This window comes from Hesperophylax consimilis, chromosome 27, assembly GCF_061612785.1.
Source record: "Hesperophylax consimilis isolate HC1 chromosome 27, BYU_Hcon_1.0, whole genome shotgun sequence".
Taxonomy (NCBI): domain Eukaryota; kingdom Metazoa; phylum Arthropoda; class Insecta; order Trichoptera; family Limnephilidae; genus Hesperophylax; species Hesperophylax consimilis.
Genome location: NC_142862.1, coordinates 13,285,673 through 13,308,113, shown reverse-complemented (window position 1 = coordinate 13,308,113; position 22,441 = coordinate 13,285,673). Strand labels below are relative to the sequence as shown.

The window sequence follows — 22,441 nt, the reverse complement described above, 5'->3', positions numbered from 1 at the left end:
TTCACGCTGTTTAAGAAATAAGTTTTAACATTACTTTAATTCTATCCTTTTTTTCTTAGTTTTTAATGTGTTAATTCGGCAAGGTTACTGAAGATTATTAACCCTATTAAATTGTTGTGAGTAATTTACGGATATTAGTCAAATTACTCCAAAAAAAATCTACTATTTTTAAATACATTTCATTAGATGCGCGAGTTTTTTGGTGTTAGTAACTCCCGTTGATTGAAAATCCCAAACTACAGAATTTCATTTCAGCTATTTGGTATTGGAGTAGTTGCTAGCTCCTTAGGGCACGCTCAATTAAAATACTCGTACAACAGACTCGGCATGCCCACATTGAGTTTGAGCAATAGGGATGGCATTTGGTCTGTTAACAACGGATTGTCAGATTGATTGATCAGACGGATCGCCCTCTTTCGCACAGAATCGAGTAGATTTATTAAGTATTGTGGTGCTCCGGCCCAAAACACCCAGTTTCTTGGAAGCCTGATTTACTCGGTCTTCTATGGAGCGCCGATACTCGAGTCGGTCTGATATACTTACTCCAAGCATTTCGATAATAATAATAATAATAGTGTTTTATTATTTTTTTTTTGTTGTAACAAATTTATTTTTTATTTTTTTATTATTTATACCCGCTAAACTGCTCATATTAGCGATAGATATATACTGCAATAGATATTATAATGATATCCTCACTGGGATCTCCCGTGCTGAGGATTTCAAGATTGAGATTGAGTCTTTATTGGAGAGGGTGATTCCATCAAATTGCACCAGATAGTCATTGATCTCCCTCTTCGTCGAAATCAGACACGCTTGGGTTTTTGAGACGTTGAAGCTGACCAAGTTGCCCTTACCGCAGGCAGACGAATCTTCTCGAGGTGGTGATCAACTTTTTGCCTAGTTATATGTATAATAAAAAAATTGACGAATTTTATAGCGCCGTTCTTTTAAAATACAGCCTAACAAATCGTTTTTTATGAAATATCGCCTTTAAAACTTTGTTACTTTTTTATGTGAATACAGCATTAGAGTGCAAACTGTTTCCCATTGTTTAGGGCCAGTGGCACTGTAGTATGTGTCCCTAGTGATTTATGTGTGCTGTGAAGTTAAAGGGAATGGGGAGTCAATGGAGACGAGGAAGAGGAAGTTTGGGAAGTACGTGGCTATTCAAATCTGGTCGCCAAACACGGCTAAACCATTTCAAGCAACATTTCGATTCTGAATGATGACTTTACCAGGGGATACTGAGAATATTTGGAAGTAGTAGTCTGGAACGTGTCGCAAATATACTATACAGGGTGTATCGGCACGTACCCGACAAACTTTAACCAGCTTTTCCTTAGCACATTTGGAGTAAAAAATGTTATGGGCACTCTGCTGTCCGGTAACATTTTTTTTCAATTAAAAACAAAAAATTATTAAAAAATTCACACTCCGTCACTGTCACTGGCATTGTTTCTCGTGTTCAACAGCTGTTATTAGCAAGTGTGTCAAAAAGCGTCTTCGCTCTTTCATACACACTAAATAATAATAGTTAAAAATGAGACGAATGGTGCCATGCCATTTCGTTGTGATTGTAAAAGCGCGCCAATATAGGTACGTACGTATATTATTCAAAGAAACTCGAATAAAATATTGCCAGATGGGTTTTCAAACTGTGACAAAGGATAAAACAGTGGTGACATGTGGTGAAAATATGAATGATAAATTTTTTATTAAAAGAAAAATGTTACGGGACAGCAAAGAGCCCATAACATTTTTTACTCCAAATGTGCTAAGGAATAGCTGGTTAAAGTTTGTCGGGTACGTGCCGATACACCCTGTATAGTATTTGAAATTACTGTATTGTAAAATAACAACAAATAATTTATCACATTTCAGAATTTTTTTATTTTTTATTCTCTTACGAATAAGTTTTATCAGTGTGTAGTGTAGTCTTAAGGTTTATCTTGTATTCTTTGCAAACGTTTTAGTGTTATTATTTTTGGTCACTTCTTGTAAGTATCCACCCCGCTCGCTAAGGGTGACTCGTTCCTTGGTTATTTATAGCCGGGGTGCGGGCTGGACCGTCTGAGTACAGGACAAATCGAATTACATCCACAGTACTCTGTTATATAGAACGGCACCGAGTACAGAGAAAGCTTCCCCTATTTACGTACAAAATACACAATAGTACATTCTGCAATATGGGCTCACTTCTCGACTGACTAAATGGTAAATGAGAGGGTTATTTATAGCGAAATCATCCGCAATTTTATCATACGACATTTTCATACCGTTTCGTGATCTGTTGATGCTAGTAAACATTTATAATAATTACAATATTTCAAAAATATTTAAAACCGATTATTTTTTGTTGTTAAGCAGCCGACAGTGAGCTCCGATATCATGAAATTTACTCGTTTTTTCTGTCCGATGTGTAAGCCCCCGCATACCCTATTTCTACCGATTTATGTATAATTTATGGAAATTCCAATACAACTGGCTAATGGTAATGAGATAAAACTGATAGAAAAGCCTATACAGCGGATAAATAATATTCCATTTAGATGCAAATATTTCAATAATATTTTATGTAGAACCATTTTTTATTATCCTCTTGAACATTGGCCGATAATTAGCAAAATCGTAAGACGTTTCCTCTTACGATGGTAATATTTGGACTTTAAAAAAAACTTCCGTTTGGGATAGACAACTAAAAAATATTTATACGAATATATAAGCTGGTTTTATTTCTACATATACCTGAATGTTTGGGGTGTTTTCAATGAAATATGAACCTTTACACTATTTAGAAAATTCAAATAGAATTACAAATTATTTTATATGCCGTCATCTTTCATTAATCTAGCCTATTGGCATTTTATTCATGAAATAAAAAGCATATTCTACATCAACATTGGCGCTAGCAATTCTGATTTTGTCCTGTATACATTTCAAAGCGTAAATGTTAAAATTACATTCGAAAAAAAAAACTGCGTGGATTACATTACAATTAGGTAGGCGACACATTATGCTATAAGCATCATGGCTTCGCCTATTTCAGCATATCGCTCGGCATACACTACAAATGGGAATTTATGGCGAGCGATGTACTGAAATAGGCCAAGCTACGAAAATATAGCGCGCTTATAGCGTGGTCTGTCACGGGTTTTAAGCGTCTCTGAGGTGATTTTTTTACAAAAATGGCTCTAAAAATTAGCAATGTTAAGACAAGCCACGAACATATAGCGCGGTCTGTCACAGGCTTTAACCTGATAGGACAGTGAAATGAATTGTACTAAGTAGGTAGGTACTAAATAAAATGTTTTTCACCATTGTGTATAATTCCTTCTCGGCGAAGAGAACCGAGCATGTATCATCTTTTAAATTTACATTATTTTTAAAATTCGTCAAATATATCGACAGGCGACACGGAGTTTAACGCGTCATTAAAATATGTCTGATTCGCTTCACGCAATGTATTTCGCTCTACAGCGCGCTCGTGCGTCGCGCACGTGCGCTGCGCGCGCTCGGTGCCCGAACCCGCGTCACGGTAGTTTGTATTGTGAGCACGTTACCACCGAACCGCGAACCGAAGCGACAGCTCGAGTAACCCTATAAAATAGACCCATTCAACACTCCAATATTGGTAAACTTTTAGGTATCGAATTCTACCAAACTTCACGTGGCAATATTAACCTGTGTATCGAACATCAGGAACTTCTACGTAAAATGTTATAATTGAATTAATTAAGAACATTTATGGTAGGTATCACACTGGGTCCACGTACGCAATGCATTGCTTATGTTGTTTTGCGTTGCAGTATGATCCTACCTTGTAAGTAGGTAAGTACCCACGTAATAAGTTAGTTATTTTGCAACAATTTCACCCCTGGACCTTAGGGTTAATTACGCATTACGTATTTTTTTGTTGTTGCTAGAAATAAATGTAATTTTAATATCATACTACCACCGTATTTAACGCGTATTTTTTGATACTAGAAATAAATGTAATTTTAATATCATACTACCACCGTATTTAACGCGTATTTTTTTGATACTAGAAATAAATGTAATTTTAATATCATACTACCACCGTATTTAACGCGTATTTTTTTGATACTAGAAATAAATGTAAATTTAATATAATACTAACTCCGTATCAAGTAAAGCTACAAATTTCAGCATTAGTAACAAAACTCACTTATAATAGCTATTGTGTAAATTTGTAAACGTGATAGTTTTCTTGCTATCAAACTGAATACTACTCATTTTTGTTAGACCTGTCTAAAACAAATATAAAAAAACAACACAATAAAAAAATCTAATTACCACGAACCGTGTCCTTTTTCCGTAACTTTTTTTGGATTTTAAAAAGTGATGTATTCGTTTTCTAACAATTGGAAATCTTTATAACGTTTATTTTTTAGAGCGAATGTAGAGCGAATGAACAAAGAAAGGAGTGTAAAGAGAATATACGACGCAAATGTGAATGGTAGCAGAAGTCGGGGACGCCTGAGGAAGACATGGCCCGGTCAAATGAATCAGATACTTGAGTCGGGCCTTGTCAAGAGTCAGAATAAGAGTATGTCGATGGCTTAGCGCACACATGTGTTTAGTGCAATTTGAAAATTTAATTTATACTCCATCTTAGTTATACGATGTAAAGCAACAAATTTAATGTAAATATCCTCCTTTTATGCATTCTAGCTGAAATAAGTAATGTAAATTTCCAACGAATCATCTATTTACAAAGTAAGTAATCTTGATAAATGTTTTACAGACACATAATTTTTTTTTTACTTAAAACTACACTTAAGGCGATGTGTAATATTTTAAATTAAGCCGCTATCAATAACAACCCTTACGTAGATGGCGATAAGGTTTAAATTCCCGCTTAACACCATCCGCCTGTTTTGATTTATGCAAGAAAAAAACATGGCCAAAAAGTGCCTTTTATTTTATTTTGTGGATGTTCAAGCATAAATATTTATTTTTTTGATCATTTTATAAATACCTCAATTTTCCACACTATACAATAAAATCATAACCGAAAATGGGTTCGTAAGTAGGAGATTTTGAACTTTAAAGCAGTTTTCATAGGCCTTTACATTATTTTTTTTCTGGGCTTATAAAAAGACTTATCTAAAAAATACTCGATTATTTCAAAGGCCAAGATGTATTCTACTCGCAGTATTTAATTAACCCTTTCCTTACTAGAGTTCTTCTGGAGGAATACGAAGGAAAAACATTTATTTCTCTTGATTTTACGAACCAAATAGCCCCGTATTTTGCATATCGCTTGAGGAAGATATTGTTTATAAGGAATAAAACAAATGTCGTACTGAAAACACATAATATTACTGTTATTACGAATTAAAAACGCGTGTTTTGCAGCTTTTAACGGTTTGACATTTCTCGGATTTCAACATTATTTTAAAGGTAAGAAATCGCATATTTTTGTTGAAAATAATTATTATATTGTATATACATGTCTAATCTGATATGTAAATATGATTTTCATTCAAAAACATTGGTTTTTCATTTTGTTTTCGGTAATAACATTCATGTTCCTGAGCTGGCACTTTGGTCGTTCGTGGATGTTTTTCATAGAAATCTTTCTTTGGCCTTTTAATATTGTTTTACTTGTTTTTATTTGATTCTTTCAAGATATATTAATTTATTTTATTATTTTCCGGTAGATTTTAACTTATTTTATTCATTTTTATAGATGGAGCATCGTGGTTTGACACATGAGGAGATCACCGTGATGTTGGAAGGAGATATTTCCGACGTGGAGTTGGAGTTGGAAGATGGAGATGAAGAGGGCTGGTCAGTTGAATATTTCCAGGATGCTGCAGAAGAAACCAATGTGGAGGCATTGAGCCAAGCTATTGGAATGGATGTGGAAGTCCATGTTAGTACTTTTGTCATTATTTCTTATTGTTATATTACAGCGATTATTGCGTTTGAAGTAGATTTAAATATGAACAAATTTGGGTTTTAAATTAAACCATAAATTATATATTTTTAATTATAGACTTTGGAAGAGAGGCAGCAGCCAGTGGAAGACGAGCTAGAGTCCTGCACCGTGCCTCAAGGACAGCCCAGTGAAGCCTCAGCTTCCAATGGACGGAGAACCGATCTACGGTGGATCAAGAAAGATGTCGATCATGTGGACTCCTACTGTGATGTTACTTTCTCAAAACCACCACTGGATATGTCTGCTCTACAATATTTTTTATGTTTCATAGATGAAAATATTATAAAAAATATTCTTGAGCAGACAAATTTGTATTAGCTCAAGAAAATAGCACCAGCGTCAACACCACATCATGATGGGTATCCTTAAGTATCCGGCATTCCACCTTTACTGGGCCAATGATACGAGGCTCTCTCTCATCGTTGATGTCATGCCTAGAAATCGTTTTTCTGAGTTACGCTGGTGTCTTCATTTAAATCACAATAGCTCGTTGATTCCAAGAGGACAAGAGGGTTACGACAAATTATTTCAAATAAGGCCGATGGTAAATGCCCTCCTTGAAAATATGGCTAAGATCGAACCTGAGGAATTCAATTCTGTAGACAAGCTCATGATACCGTTCAAAGAGAGAAGTAATTTGAAACAATATATTAAAAACAAGCCACACAAGTGGGGCATCAAAATCTTATCCCGAGCGCCAGTGGGCTCGTCTTTGATTTTGAAATTTACACGGGCAAAAGCACGAATGTCGGTGTGTGTCTCCAAAGAGAAAGAAATTGTTTTGTTTTATTTCACCACTAATATTTGTTTGTTCTATTTGTTTTTCTTACGTTAATTTAGGGTAATGGTCCGTTTTTAAAAAAATATATATATTTTGATTTTTTCTTTTTTAATGAAATTATTTTGGCATAATATTAAATTGCAATTTAATATTCTTGCCTTTACAGATTAATAGAATTGATTTTTGTGTATTTATTTTCTGTTTAAACAATTAAAAACACTTTAAAATTGTGTATGCTCCTTGTACTACCCGTTCTTTGACTTACACCCCCTAAGCCCCAATGTTCTTCCTCAGGAACATGAAATATTTCGAAAACCGTATGGAAAATTTTTTTTTTTTTTTTTGTAAAAATATTGAAAAAAATCACAGAACTCAAAAATGTAGACAAACATTTTTTTCGTTGGCTGGAAAAAGTCTGGTATTGAAAGGGTTAAAGCATCTGAAACATTTCTAGGCGACCAAATTTTTAAACCAAAAACACATGATTTTGCATTACTACGTATGGCATCGCCTTAACGCATGTGTGCGCTAGGCCATCGATGTATGAATGTGAATGCACTAAGGAATGTTGCCAAGTGTTGTGTGGCGGTCTATCCTCTGCCTATATCTTCGGGAATACGGCGGATGTTTAATTAGTTATATATAATATTATGTTTATTTTTTATTGAAAAAAAATTAATACACTGGAACAGTTATAAAATACAGGGTAATAAAAAGAAAATACAAAAACACAAATAAAAGAGGCGTTAACAAAAAAATCCCACATATCAATGTGCAATATTTTGAAATATATTTCTATAATTTAAGATTTTTTAAATATTCATAAAATATTATGTAGGTATAAAGTATAGTATTATTCCAAGCCGTTAATTAATACCTCCCTAATTGAGAATAAATCGTTTTATATTATACCATATAGTTCTGCCACCGAGATCTCCGTTGTAACGTATCATTCTCTTATGCTACGTATACATACGCGAGCCGAACTGAACCTCAACTTATTGGGAAAGAAACTAAGAAACCGCAAATGGCGCTAAACGCCGCTTGCAGTTGCTTCGTTTCATTCCCGTAATTCGTGGCTCGGTTCGCGTTTTTGTTCGCAAGTGTATACGTACCATTACATGCTACGATTATGAGAAAGAGGGAGAGATTACAACGGAACTATCGACGGTACGCCTATATTGATTCTACGGATCCAATGTTTTTGTTGGTTTTGCAAAGAGACGAAAAATAGAAACGGTTTCAGTCCGGTTTGCCTTTTCAGTGTAAATGATTTGAACGCGCGGTCTGGTCGAAAACTTTAAAACGTGAATCTAATCTTGAACATTGTCTTTTAATATTTTGTTAATTCGTCATTTTTATCACTTCTGTAACCATACAGATTTAAACACTTATATATTACGCGCAGGCGGGCATAATATGAACTATCGATCAAACCAACTCATGTATTTTACTATTATTTTATTATAATGTTGGATAAAAAGGGGTACCTACCTACCTACTTAGTGAATATATTTTTTATTAGTTTTCTCCTGCCATTTGTTTTAAAATTAGAATTGATTTTAAAGAAGAAGCGATTAAATTTGGGACAAACTTTGAAACATTTGAACAAAATAAATAATATGATGATAGCAATCACAAACATTCCCTTCTTGACTTATTTTTCAATTAATGGCTATTTTAAATATTCAAAACTTTAACTGAGAACAACAGTTCGTCTCTCATCGGGAGATAGTTACCATCGTTGCTATCTCATATAATGACAGATACTTCAATCTGATATAAATTTAATTAACAAGCCCTTTTGAGATGTGAATCCGAATGCCCCGTTGTTAAAAAGTCCGTAAGGGTGGACCCCCCTAGCTGACGAGCTTTGTTAATAAATAATAAATAAATCCATGACCGGTTTCTCCACCCGAGCGTGTGATCCGCGGGTCATCTCCGCGCAACCCGACCCAATCCAGTGCACCCAACCTCCCCCTGCCTTGGTGCATTAGGGAGGGTGGAACAGTGTGAAATCCCATTACATATTGTAGTGTGTATTGTTATAATACGGGGATGGAGGGGTGCATCGTTGCAAGTAATTGTTTATGTTTATTAATTATTGGTTTGGGGTGCCGTGCGGCCGGGCTGTGGAAGAAAATAAATAAATAAATATTGAGCTGATGCATTATGCATCAATGTGCCATGTCTTAAATGATTTTTATGTACACAATTTAAAAAAAAACTTGATTTAGAAATATAATATTATATTTTCACAATAATAAATTGCATACATTTTATTTTGTATTGATGACGACAATAGGATTCCGTGAGAAAATTGAAAAAATGTGATGAAAAAACTATGTTTAAAATTAAGTTTAGTAAACCGAGTTTACCCAAATGGTTTTAAATAATATTTGGCTAATTTATATAGCGCCTTTTTCAAAATCGTAAAAATCGCCTCAAGGGCGCTGCTAATCACCAATTCAATTCAGTTTATTCATTTTAAAAACATTACAAAATTTTAATTCGTTTTTAAAATACATTTGGAAATAAACATTCTTACATTAATATAAACAGTGTGTATATCAACTATACCAGTAATAATAGAGCTTGCCTTTTAAAGGCAGCTTCATTGATGCTAAAAATGTCGATATCCGAATTGATTCTGTTCAACAGCAAGATTGCCCTCCCCACAGGCATGACCATTGGCAAGTTAGTCTTGCAGGCCGGGAGTTGTCGGTGACGAAGATAACCATGGGGAACATAGAAATGAATGCTCTCCATGATAAGCGAGTTTTCAAACCATCCACGAATTAGTCTGAAGAAATGTGTAGCAATGCGCACATCCCTCCTGACTCGTAGATAGTTCATTCCGAGCATACCCAAAATAAAGTCAGTAGGATAGAGCCACGGGTAGTAGCCATACTCCCTCATGTAGAGAAATCTAAGGAATTTCTTCTCAACTCTCTCCAACATGAGAGAATACTTTACTTGGTGTGGACTACAAATCACCGACCCCTGTTTCAAGTCCAATCCTTACTAAGGAATTAAATAAAACTGTAAGCACCCGGGTATCTCTAAAATTCCTTGCAGTGCGTAGAACAAAGCCCAGAATTCTCAGTGAAGTGCTACATGCCGTCTCAATATGAGCATGAAATACATCCCGGGGTGGGATTTGGCTTCGACCAAAATGTTCACCACTGACAGTAGTCTCTCGCCCTTCGCCTCCAATCCTGAGTCCATACCGTTCTGATCCAATGCTCTTCCACACAGTCCGACCACCGACAATAAATTACAAAACTCTTCGTAAAAAAGTTTTAAAAAAATTTCTTCATATTTTTTTTTGATTTTTTGTGCTTCACTAAACTCAGAACAAAAAATATATTTTTAATTGTGGCAGTGGTGAAGATCGTGTCAAACGACGACACAAAATATATAGTTCAATATATTATCTCGTTCTCCCTTCAAATAGTAGTAACAGTATTTCAAAAGGGTCAGTGAACTGAAAACACCCCTTGTTATTAATTTCTGAACGCTCTTCATAAAAAGGGATATACTTACCGGCTAAGCCCCAATACGAGGGTCTTAAAGTGGATTTGTCAAATTTTAATGCCCGTAGTAGGTAGTTAACTCGAGCTAGGTTCATAATTTTAGAGGTTGTCGACCATTTATTGCAATATTATTATATTTTCATAAATAATCCTAGATCGTATTTACGCAAGAATTGGGCAGATGCTACAAGTTAGTTGCGAAAATTAAAATTAATTAGTACAAAATTATCTTAATATTTTTATATATTTAAACCTAATTTTTTTATCGTTGCAATTTCAATAGTTGACAAAATGAGTAGTCCTTAATGAAAGTCCTTTGAAGGCCCATCTGAATGGAAATTGGTGAACATTGATTTCCTAAATCCAACCTAAATTGCTATTTTTGTAAATTATGTTCATTTTTCCAAAAAATCCCTAAAGCTTTACAGACTGATTTGGTAAGAAATTGTATGTATTATTGAAGTGATGTGTAGTTTTTTTCGTGAAATATGTTTTCTTTATAATTCTGACACGGTTTTAGAACGGGCTAACTCATCATCTGCTAAATAATTAACTAAACAAAATATTATTAAAATAATATGACAATAATGTGTACTCTTTTTAAATAATTTTCTTTTATCTAAAAATACATACTACATGTAGGTAGTATGTATTTGCAAAAAATAGAACGAAGATTTTTTAAAATTCAAGCTGTGGCGAAGATCATGTCAATCGATAAAGTAATATATCTGTATTCATATCGGAAGAGATTTGGTTCAGGAGCAATATATTCTGGGAGAACCATTGGCAGGTCGGTCCTTCAGGCTATCTATGATGACGCTGTCTTAGATAGTCACCGGGAAAATAGAGATTCACGCTCTCGAAAATAGCTGAATTCTCAATATAGTCTCGTAGCAGTCTGAATAAGTGGGTGGCGGCATACCCTCTCTGTCTAGCTGCAAATAGTGAAGTTCTACCATCCCCAAAAGAAAGTTCGTCGGGTACACGGAGAAAAATGAGTACGGATGATTTATCAAAATACTGTTCAAAATTTGACTGCATGGCCATTTCCTAATAAAATATTAGCCATTTAGAATATATCAAGATGGCCTTGTCCTAATAAATATAATGGACGAAATGCGAAAACGTTATAATTTTTAAGAACACGCGTTGCGAATTACCCATAACATATTTGTGCTTTACTGATAGTTAGTATATATAGTCGATTCCATCTTTAAAGGCCTCCAGTCCCGTTTTTAACAGAATAACGAATAGTTTGAGTAGATTTTTAATAAATTTACAATATTTTAAATCATTAAGAAATCTGAAAAACTTTTTCTGAAACCTCCACCCACATAAAGCACCCACCTAATACATACTATCGTGAAACGTTTTACAGCATTATTTACGTATGATATCAACGCTAAAGTAACTTCCCGCGCCTGCTCCGAGCATTCAACATGGCGTATTCTAACCCAACTTTTGTCCCCTGTTCTGACATTTCGCCAGTCAAAATATTTACTACCTAGGACGATAGTTACTTCAGCATAATATACATTGTTGATTTTAGTTCCTATCTGGTGGGTAGGTAGTGCCATTGGCGCGGCGACTGTTGGGCAACATGGGCAGTCGCCCCGGGGCCTGTTGGAGAAGTGACACATTTGCCTTTGAATCAGAATGTTAAATAATTCTGGGCATAATAGTGAAACGGTCAACACATTTGACTTCACTCACGTAAATCAAAAATAATCGCAAGTGGATTTTTATTTATTTCATACGTGAGTGATTCGATTAACAGTAACATTTCACAACATTTACAATTTATAACATACATAAGAGTACATTAATTATATTAGTTGCGTTGCAGCATCGTGTTAAAAACTACTTATTCTAATCTTGAATTCACTGAGATTCGACTGAAAAATGTGCTTTTGTGGAAGATATGTGGTTTAATAACGTAGTGCATGATTATTGGTAGATTGGTCCTGCCTCTTGGAAAAATACAAAGCCTGTGCTGTCTAGCTCTGGTTAAATTATCGGGGACAAACGTAATCCTTGCAATTTTTCGTCTTAACCTCTAGACTAGACGATCTAGATCACGCATTCCAGCGAGAAAGTCTATATAAAGGAATCTCCATAAAATATAACTTTCTTAAATAATTAATCAATTTACAGAGTATAATCATTAATGTTAACCAAAATAATTCATAAAATTAATTTTCACTGCTTTTAATTTTTTTAAATGTTTCTCTTCTATAGAAGCTGGAGCTTGTGTCTAGAAGAGTTGTGAGCATCAAGATGGAGAATATTTAGTGTTTATAATTATGAATATTAAAATTTATAATTAATTAAAAAGAGTTTCATCATTTTGGTATTTTTTCATTGAACTTCCCTTTAATCGCTTTTAGTAAGTGTTTATCGTTTTCGATTGTTCTGATATTTTCGGGTAGGCTGTTGAAGTATCTTTTCCCTAGGTATATGTAATGATGTTGAGCAAAAGTGGTGTTACATTTTTGTGTTGGAAATATATTTTTGACGAGTACGAATTTCAGTTAAAAGTCGTGATTTTGTTTTTTATTTATTATTTGAATTATTTTTTTTTTGGATAAGATCATTAAATTTTAATCCGTTAAATTCTTCAAAAATTCGGTGTGTTGGATAATCTCTTGGTTTTTTTCAATATTATTTTTATAATTAGACGTTGTACAATTTCAACAGGAAGAAGATTTGTTTTGTATGCAGCTCCCCAGCTGATTACAGAGAATTGTAGATTTGATTGTACTATAGCGAATTTTCAATAACAACTTGTGTTTCCATATTGTATTTAATGTTTGACAGATAATCATAAAAAATCTCAAATAAATGCAAAACATTCATCTAGTGTTGGGGGAAGCGCAAGATATATTCCCTTCGGCGCTTACTTTATAACTCAACTCCATCCTACTCGTAACCTACCTTATATAAACCGTTTCATGGCCGAGTCTATTTGCCCGGGGTTCCGGGAGTTTCTCGAAACGCCTTTGTGCAGGTCCTACCTATCCGCTAGTTGGGTAGTTGTGGCTGAAATTCATGCTCCGCTGACCCGCACGGGAACCGGCGACACACGTATATTTGGTAGAAATGTGATACAGGATAATGGTGAAGTCTTGTCGTATGGCGAGACCGGATGTTTTAGGCTTGAGGGGGTTAGGTAAGTACGGCAAATGTATTGTATTTACATATGTCCTAAATATGTTTTATATATTTTTATTTAAAAAATTAATTATCAGACCTACCGAAGTGTGGTCGAATACTTAAGTGACAGGTTTTCATTCAAGCGTTTGTGGTTCAATCCTCTATGTATAGTTATTCTGCCTCTATATCAGTGGCTGAGTTGGCATCTGGTTCCCACCCAGGCGTCATGAGTTCAATTCCTCGGCTGGCCTCCGTCGGAAACAGGGGGAATATTGTAATAATTCCCACACTCGTTGAAAAAAACGTACTAAATGCAAAAAAACTGTATTTTTCTAAATTAAAACTAAAATTATTACAATCAATTAAAATTGGTAATTAGTCAATTTCACGTATTTTTTATCGAAAAGTTCCATTTTTCTTATTAAAAAAAATATAAAATTTCCTTGAAAATCTCCTATTGACATCAGTGTAAGCAGAAAATATTACTTGAGCCATGACGGAGGCCAGCCGAGGAAGGTTCCATGACAATTCCTCAAAATGACAATTCAACACACCTTTAAAAGTTGATATAAAGTCATTAAAAGTGATGAAGCAAAAACAAGATTAAATAGTTACGTATGTTACATAAAAAATTAATAAGTAAATTAAAATCAGTAGGGATTACTGGAAAAGTCTTAGCATGGAAAACTAGTTATTTACATAATAGACCTCAACAAGTAAAATTACTCAATCAAGTCAGTGATTCAAAATATAGCGACTTTTCAATACCCCAAGGCACGGTTTTGGGACCATTATTATTTATTATATATGTCAATGATATATTCAATATTTCCAAATATGGAGGCATTGTCTCTTACGCTGACGATACAGTCCTACTACTAAAAGCAAACACCTGATCAGAATTAAATAACATGGCAAATACAGATATCAATGAACTAAAATTATGGTTTGATGAAAACCTGTTGACTTTAAATTCTAAAAAAACTTATTATTTACCATTTTTCATTAAAAAACAAGAAACACCTAAAGAAATAAACATAATTATCTACTCTGTGAAAAAGACAGAAAACCACAAATGCAATATGTTATGTACAAATATAGAAAGCAAGACCGATATTAAGTACCTATGCATAACAATAGACCAGCGCTTAAAATGGTCCCCACATATAAATATTCTGAACGACAGAATAAGGAAACTAACATATATATTTAGATGTTTAAGAGATATTTTGAACGAAAAATTACTTAGAACCACATACTTCGCTTTCTGTCAATAAATTATACAATACGGCATTATAGGCTGGGGCGGTACATATAAAAATCAAACACAAACAATTTACCTATCACAAAAACTAATAATAAAAACCATATTTAAAAAACCCTATTCATATTCGTCCGAACTTTTATTCAAACAATTTAAGGTCAGAAAATTAAGTGCATTATACTTCTACCATGCAACATTACAAATTTATAAAAAACAATATTCAAAATAAAATTGCACCCTTTAAAAATAACAGAAATCTTAGACAAACGTCAATACTTCCTACTCCTAAATGTAAAAAAAAAACAATAGGACAGTTCAACCATGAATATCTCGGAGTTAATTTTTTTAACTCATTACCAGAAAAAATTAGAGACATGAATGCAAATATAAATGAATTCAAGAGCCACCTTAAAAAGTATTCCGAACAGTTGAACTGAATCATATCAAATTTAAACCAATATAACAACACCCCCCATACACACAAGCCCTGCTTATTTATGGGGGTACATCAAATACTTATATTATATTATGTAATTAATAACTGTATTATATTGTGTAATGTAATTCGTGTATCTTTTTTTACTAATAAAAAAATAAAAAAAATTCATTCAGTTCAACCTGTCCTGGACTGCTGAATAACATCATATTTAAACGAATAAAGTTTTTTATAATTGGTAAAAAAAAAAAAAAAGTATTTTGTTGAGTTATCCAGTCACCTTCCCCCCTAATAGAACTTGCACCATTTTCACTATTTCATAATAACGCCATTCGGATATGGAACATGGCCATTATATCATTCCTTTTAACTATTTTAAAGCTAAAAAGTATGTCAACCGGATAGAGCATTACAGTTATTAACGCCTTTAGGTAGATACATTTATACCGTGGAAAAGTACACACCCATTTATCCCTTCGGATTTAGAAAGCTCGAACCGAATCCATCAACTATTTTTACTTCTATAGAACACGACCCTCCCTTCACAAATCAAAAATATATAGGGTACCGAGTGTTAAAAATGACACCTAAGTGAAATGTATATGTAAAAGTAAAATCTTTTCAGCAGAGTGGGAAACTGACCTGTTATGGGATAATAATCTCTAAATAGTATAAAATAAAGTCGCTATCCGCGTCTGTCTGTTTGTGCGCTTAGTTCTTCTAAACTACTGAACGGATTTTGATATGTTTTCACTGCCATTTAGAGAATTTCTTCTGGAAGGTTTACATATATAAAACATGCATATTATATTTATAGAAAGTAGAGAAATGTCGATGTTTTATAATCAATTCGTAAAAATATATTTTCGGGCACTACATTGTTAACGCTGGCTAAACCTCATGAGATATATAAAAATAATGTACTACAGAATTTTATATCATAAAAAGGCCTACAGACAAGTCCGCGAAGATGTTCCATGTCGCCGGGTCGTCAGCTAGTACCTTGATATAATGCCCAGTTTATTGCGCGTTTTCTCGAGCAATAAACTGGGTACTGCATTTTCTGTAAACTGAACTATTTTAGGTTCGTAGTCATTTCCACGATGAACTCTGGAGCTTTGAAATAATCATTTAATTGTCAAATTAGACCCTTCATCTTATTGTTAATTATTTTTTTTAAATTATGAAAAGATGTAAAATAGTGAACACTTCATCTGTAAACACAATTTCAGCGTTTGTCAGTAAAATGGTTTTATACGATTTTATAAGTCTAATATTTAGTATTTTTTTTCTAAATGCGCATATTTTTCAAAATAAACAAACATGTGGGATGTTTTATATCCATTGAGATAAAATTTGGATTTTATGTCAACCGGTTAATATTATTTTTTAGTTGTCATTGCGCAAAGCCACGAATGCTCTTTTATCGTATCACACGTGTATGGGGAGTGAATGAGTGAGTGCGTAGGTACCAATAAACGGGTAGTTTCTCCCTCCTTCGCTGGGTGGGTACTGAATAATGTACCCCCATCAGATGAATTCATGGCTCCTTATATCAAACAGCGTCTCGGGGCGCAAGGCACACTTAGCGGAATTGGACCCGATATATTACAGGGAAGGCGGACCTACGAGTATCTGGTATAATCTACCTGACGGGAGATAGAAGTTACAGTCTAGCTGCCAAACGCAGGTGTCGACGACCTTTGGTCCAAGAACTCTTTTTTTATCATTAAAAAAATCCCAAATATATTTGATATTTTTTGTCGGAATAACCACAATAAACAGGTTAATCAATATAAGATTGGAGAAGGGCGCTTCTGATTATCTTAAAATATTTTTTGATTAAAAAAAATATTGATTTTTTTGTTATAAAAAATATTGATAATACTAGAATTTTAATAATAACAAAAAAGCAGTAACGCCAAGCTGCCACAAGGCAGCTTGTCTGCAGGTTCTACCATTTTTTATTTAATTTAACAAACAATAATCAGTTTGTTGTCTATCTGTATTCTACTGGTCTCTTCTGATTGTATACATGTACATGCTTTCTTTATCATGTTTCCACTCCCCCGGATGTGGCCAACTTTTATAAATAGATATCTCAAATTCGGTTCCATGATAACTCAACACAGTGACAATTCAACACACCTTTAAAAAGTGATATAAAGTCGTTAGAAACAATGAAAAAAAAATTAAAACCTAACCTAACCTACTGAACCCAGTTAATAAAGTTTTTGTTTCATTACTTTCCGTGACTTTATATAACTTTTTAAAGATGTGATGAATTATCATTTTGATGATTTATCCGTTCACCCTCAAATTCAAACACACTTGGGCGAGTCCATTTTTATGATTTTTTCAACTCCTCCGAATCAGTTTGGTAAAATTTTGTATGTCGAAATGAAATAAAACAACTGGACGAGACCTTTTAAAATAATGAAAACTTTTGACAAAAACAAGCAAGAATGGAATGTTCTAATCGAAATAGACCCTAGATCTTTGGTAATCATTCAATCAAGACGAAATATGTATCATCTAGAAATAAACAAAAAAACATTCAACCGGTTGAATAACTATGTTGTCGATTGTTTAAGTTTCGTCATACTTGTAAATTTGCAATGTCTACACTAATATAAAACACAAATCCTAACTATAAAGCAGAAAATCCTTTGCATCGTCACCTACTTTTGAACAGTGCGCTCTGCCGTCATAAGCTGGAATATATATGTTTCTGTCTGGATTGTCTAGGTCTACGGACTATTGCGAATTCTGGTGCTTCGATGTAATATACTATTGTATTGCAATAATATGTTCTTCTGCGTAAAAATAAATTACAAAAATTTTGTATGTCGAAATGAAATAAAACAACTGGACGAGACCTTTTAAAATAATGAAAACTTTTGACAAAAACAAGCAAGAATGGAATGTTCTAATCGAAATAGACCCTAGATCTTTGGTAATCATTCAATCAAGACGAAATATGTATCATCTAGAAATAAACAAAAAAACATTCAACCGGTTGAATAACTATGTTGTCGATTGTTTAAGTTTCGTCATACTTGTAAATTTGCAATGTCTACACTAATATAAAACACAAATCCTAACTATAAAGCAGAAAATCCTTTGCATCGTCACCTACTTTTGAACAGTGCGCTCTGCCGTCATAAGCTGGAATATATATGTTTCTGTCTGGATTGTCTAGGTCTACGGACTATTGCGAATTCTGGTGCTTCGATGTAATATACTATTGTATTGCAATAATATGTTCTTCTGCGTAAAAATAAATTACAAAAAGCTTTTACCGTGTTGCTTGAAATGATTTCAAACGCCTGATGCGTGGAGCAAAGTTCAAGGATGACCTTTTTTAGGTCACGGGCGCCAACGAGACCCCTATTTATTCAGTTTATTCGCACCCCTTCACCTAATCTGCTCTCCTGATGGGGGTACCTATTTCGGGCTGATTAACACTATCTATCTATATTTTTCGTCTTCATTTCTTCCTCTGTGGTTAAGATATTGTACTTCGAATGGTGACTTTTCTATGCACAGTGCGAATAATTTCAGACATTGAATGAACGGAATAATCTGTCTGTGCAATAAAGCTAGTTTAGTATCTGGTCCATTCGACCCTACCTGAAATGAATGGAAGACTTGCTATGACTTATAATATTATTTAAGGCGATGCCAGACGTAGTAGGTAATGCAAAATCATGTGTTTTTGTTTTGAAAATTTGGTCGCCTAGAAATGTTTCAGATGCTTTAATTAAATACTGCGAGTAGAATACATCTTGGCCTTTGAAATAATCGAGCACCGGAATGAGATACGTGGTCGAATTAAGGTCGATGTAATGTAGTTTTTTTTTAACATTAACATTGTAATATACATATAGTAGTGAATGGTGGAATAAGTCGGAGATACCCATGAGATAAATATGCATATGGAACTGTTTGTCGTTTCGCAGAATTTAAACATTTTAACGAAGGTTCTATTCAAGTTCTATTATTATATAATTACGGGCCATTTGTTTCACATAACTAAAATAATTACAGAACTTGAAAATTTACTTGGAATTTTGATGAATTTTTCTAATTCCGCGAAACTACTTTCCTTAAAATGCAATTTTTTAAATCATTCTCAGATATATCTAGAATTTTAGGTTTGAAAAATAGAGTTTTTGTTTTTCGAATTGTGCGCATCGTAGGAAAGCATGTATCATTTCAGAATATAAAGCCCAAAACGATGTCAATATAATAAAAATGTTTACAAAAATGAGAAAAAAAATGTACTTTTATTTAATAAATAAATTTTCAGTTTTTTTTCTTTTAAGTGAAGGGATGTTTAAGTGTCAAAAACATGATTAATAAAACATAAACTGTATGGTGAGTTTAACGATATAACTTAAGTGGGATTTATCCGTGACTTAACTTTACGCCAACAATATTATTATATAAAGTGTTAAACTGTGTGTAAAGTGCCTAAAACTTGGAATATAAAGTTGAGTGTTTCGGGAAGATGATAAATAAAACAAAGTGGAATAAATTGAGTTTAACGAAAGCTGTCCAACTAAAATTTTCCAACTCCCGTATCTATGTATTTAATTATTTATAAACGTTTTTTGAATAGAAAAGTAAAAACGATTTGTTATTAAGTTCTGTTTATAAATTTATCGCTTACGTTATTATAGAATCAATTTCAGTATTATTATCCATTTGAACTCTTTCGAGTTTAAAGGTTATCAAAAACGTGTCTAATTCTAATATCAACCTCTTTTATGTATCAGAATTAATAATAATATGATTTATCCATAAAACAATTTTACTGTCAATTTGACAAAAAATAGTAATAATAATATTTAATGATAGTAAATTGAAAATTGATAGTAAATTAAATGGCGACAACAGTTTCTCAAACTTCTGTGCTTTTTTACGAGATGTTTATTTTTTAAATTGCAGTCACAGAAAAAGCTGGATTCCAGTCTCCATATGCCGGCATGGACAATGGAATGGTGAGTTTTTTTTAATAATACATGTTTAAATATTTTCAATAATTCACATTATTATTTTCCATGTTTTTTCTCGCGCTTGTTGTTCGCTATTTAGCAATATGATTAGTAAATGTGATATTATGTCGTTTTATTTCCACAGTAGGTACCAGGTAGAGCTATTGTGATGTATTTATGTGTCGTTATCGAGCACAGTGAAATGAAAAAAAGTTTTATGTGATATATATATTCTTAATGGAATAGAGGAATGTGTTCACCAGAACAGTTTCGACAGGTCTCTGAAGTGATCTCTTTTTTTTAAATAACAATTTACACCGTAACTATTTTTACAAGTACAACGCTGATTTTCCTTCGGGACGTTCAATTAGGGAACCTAGGTCCCCGATATTTGAAAAACACATTTTTAGATTTTAACGTTGGCAAACAATAATTAAACCAAATAAATTAATTAATATTGGCTACAAAAAATGATTCGTTATTTTTGTTCGATTTTTCTTATGCACTCTCGAATTCGGGCACTGCAATCAAAACGTAGTCTTTTACGAACATGCCATACAAGAATCCCGAATAATTTGAAATTTACTGTACTCGCTATCTGCAAGAATTATTTTAATTTATCTAATTTATTTCTACTGGTAAGCAGTCTAAAATTCTAATCAACATTTTGAGAACGTATTTTACAAACGTTATAATTAATTATAATAGTGTTATGATGAGTTAAGGTTGTGATAAGTACAGGTCACAGTTCCGAGAAGATTGACATGTTTTGTTTTATTATTTAGCTGTCTTGTGTCGCATTAGATGAAGATTGTCACTCGATCGACTTAGTTAGATTCTGTTTGGCGTTGTTAGGTTTGGTTATTTTAGAAACTATTTATCATTAATTGACTCGTCTTCATGGTACCTAGCTTATCTATTGCTTAGTTAACTGCGGAGAAAAGTTTGTTTGCCATTAATTCTTTGCACATAGGATTCTGTTGTCTTCGATTAGGAATCGTTAGTATCAAAGATGGCATGATTTTTTTCCATATTATTTTTCTGTAGATAATGCTACCACACGCGAACCATTTTCTTTCTTTAAAATGTGAATGTAATGGCACACGTCTCGCAAAACTAGTGGCTCTATTACACCTATATGGTTACTCGATAGTTATGCTAGTGGGAAGACAAATTCTGTTGAAACTAAATAGATTTTTTCGCATACCGACACATTTTTCATCTGTGAGGTGGAATTTGATTTTCAACTAATTCCGAATCAAATTATTGGTTTTAAATGGTGTATATCTTATGTAATAAAAAAGCGAGGGCATTTGAACTAACTCCGAATCAAATTATTGATGATACTTGGTGTATTCTCATTTAATAAATAAGCGATGCGATGCACGTAAGAAATATAAATATTTACTTTTTTTTATTAAAGGTAAAATTTGTTTTTACAAGACAAGGTTTTTTTGCAAAGCACAAAGGATAACAAAATATTATAAGCAATAATTATTAGCCTGAAACACAAATATAAATTGAAAAAAAATTCCGATTTAAAACGTTCCGTTTAGAAACGATGATTAATGATAAGGATGTAACTAGGGAATGCAATCCCGCAAGAAAATGTCAATCCAGGTATTTGCGGGACTGAACAATCTTAGTCCCGCTGGATCCAGGTATTTGCGGGATCCAGCACAGTGGACTTAGATGTCTAATCATTCGTATAATAAAGACCTCGATCTACCAACCTTGTTTTTAGAGTTTTAAATCTATGCCTATAATAAAACAAGTTCTTTGGGACATTTTAAATGATTTATTAATAGGTATACCTTTAGTTAGACATAGGTAAATTTTAAGTCATAAATTGGCAATGAATAAGATAAGACATAAATTTACATAACATACCCGCCTCGGAACAGACTTTGTCTAGTGAGGTGGGTAAAAGAAATCTATGTACACAAATGAAAATAAAATAAACGCCCAGATTGCCGGCACTGAAACTGAAACTTAAATTTGAATAATAACGTTCACACGATAAACAATATTCTTGTACAGTGAGCATCATAAGTTTAATTAAACATTATTTTGGAATTAGCTTCGTAAAAAAGTTAAAGTATTAATAGTGTCATCTGATAAACGGCTTCTGATTTTGGACACAAAGTAGCCAGCGGCTAAAAAAGCTCGTTCAGCTTCCACGCTGGTTGGCACAATAGTCATTAGCGCATTGTAAGTGAATTGAAGGTTTCTTTGTAATCCCGCCAGTCCAGCGGGATCCCGCAAAATTTTCGACCGGGATTAGTCCCGCTAAATGTCTGCGG

The 22,441-nt window shown here is 33.4% G+C and overlaps 1 protein-coding gene across 7 annotated transcripts in view; it reads left to right on the top strand.

Moving 5' to 3' along the window:
* da (transcription factor daughterless) overlaps positions 1–22,441 on the top strand; it is a 142,862-nt gene that overhangs the window by 33,642 nt on the left and 86,779 nt on the right. For all 7 annotated transcript variants that reach the window (XM_089648174.1, XM_089648175.1, XM_089648176.1 and 4 more), the window contains exon 2: positions 20,092–20,144. In XM_089648174.1, coding sequence (XP_089504300.1) covers positions 20,092–20,144 — 53 coding nt within the window. The remainder of the gene's footprint in view (positions 1–20,091; positions 20,145–22,441) is intronic.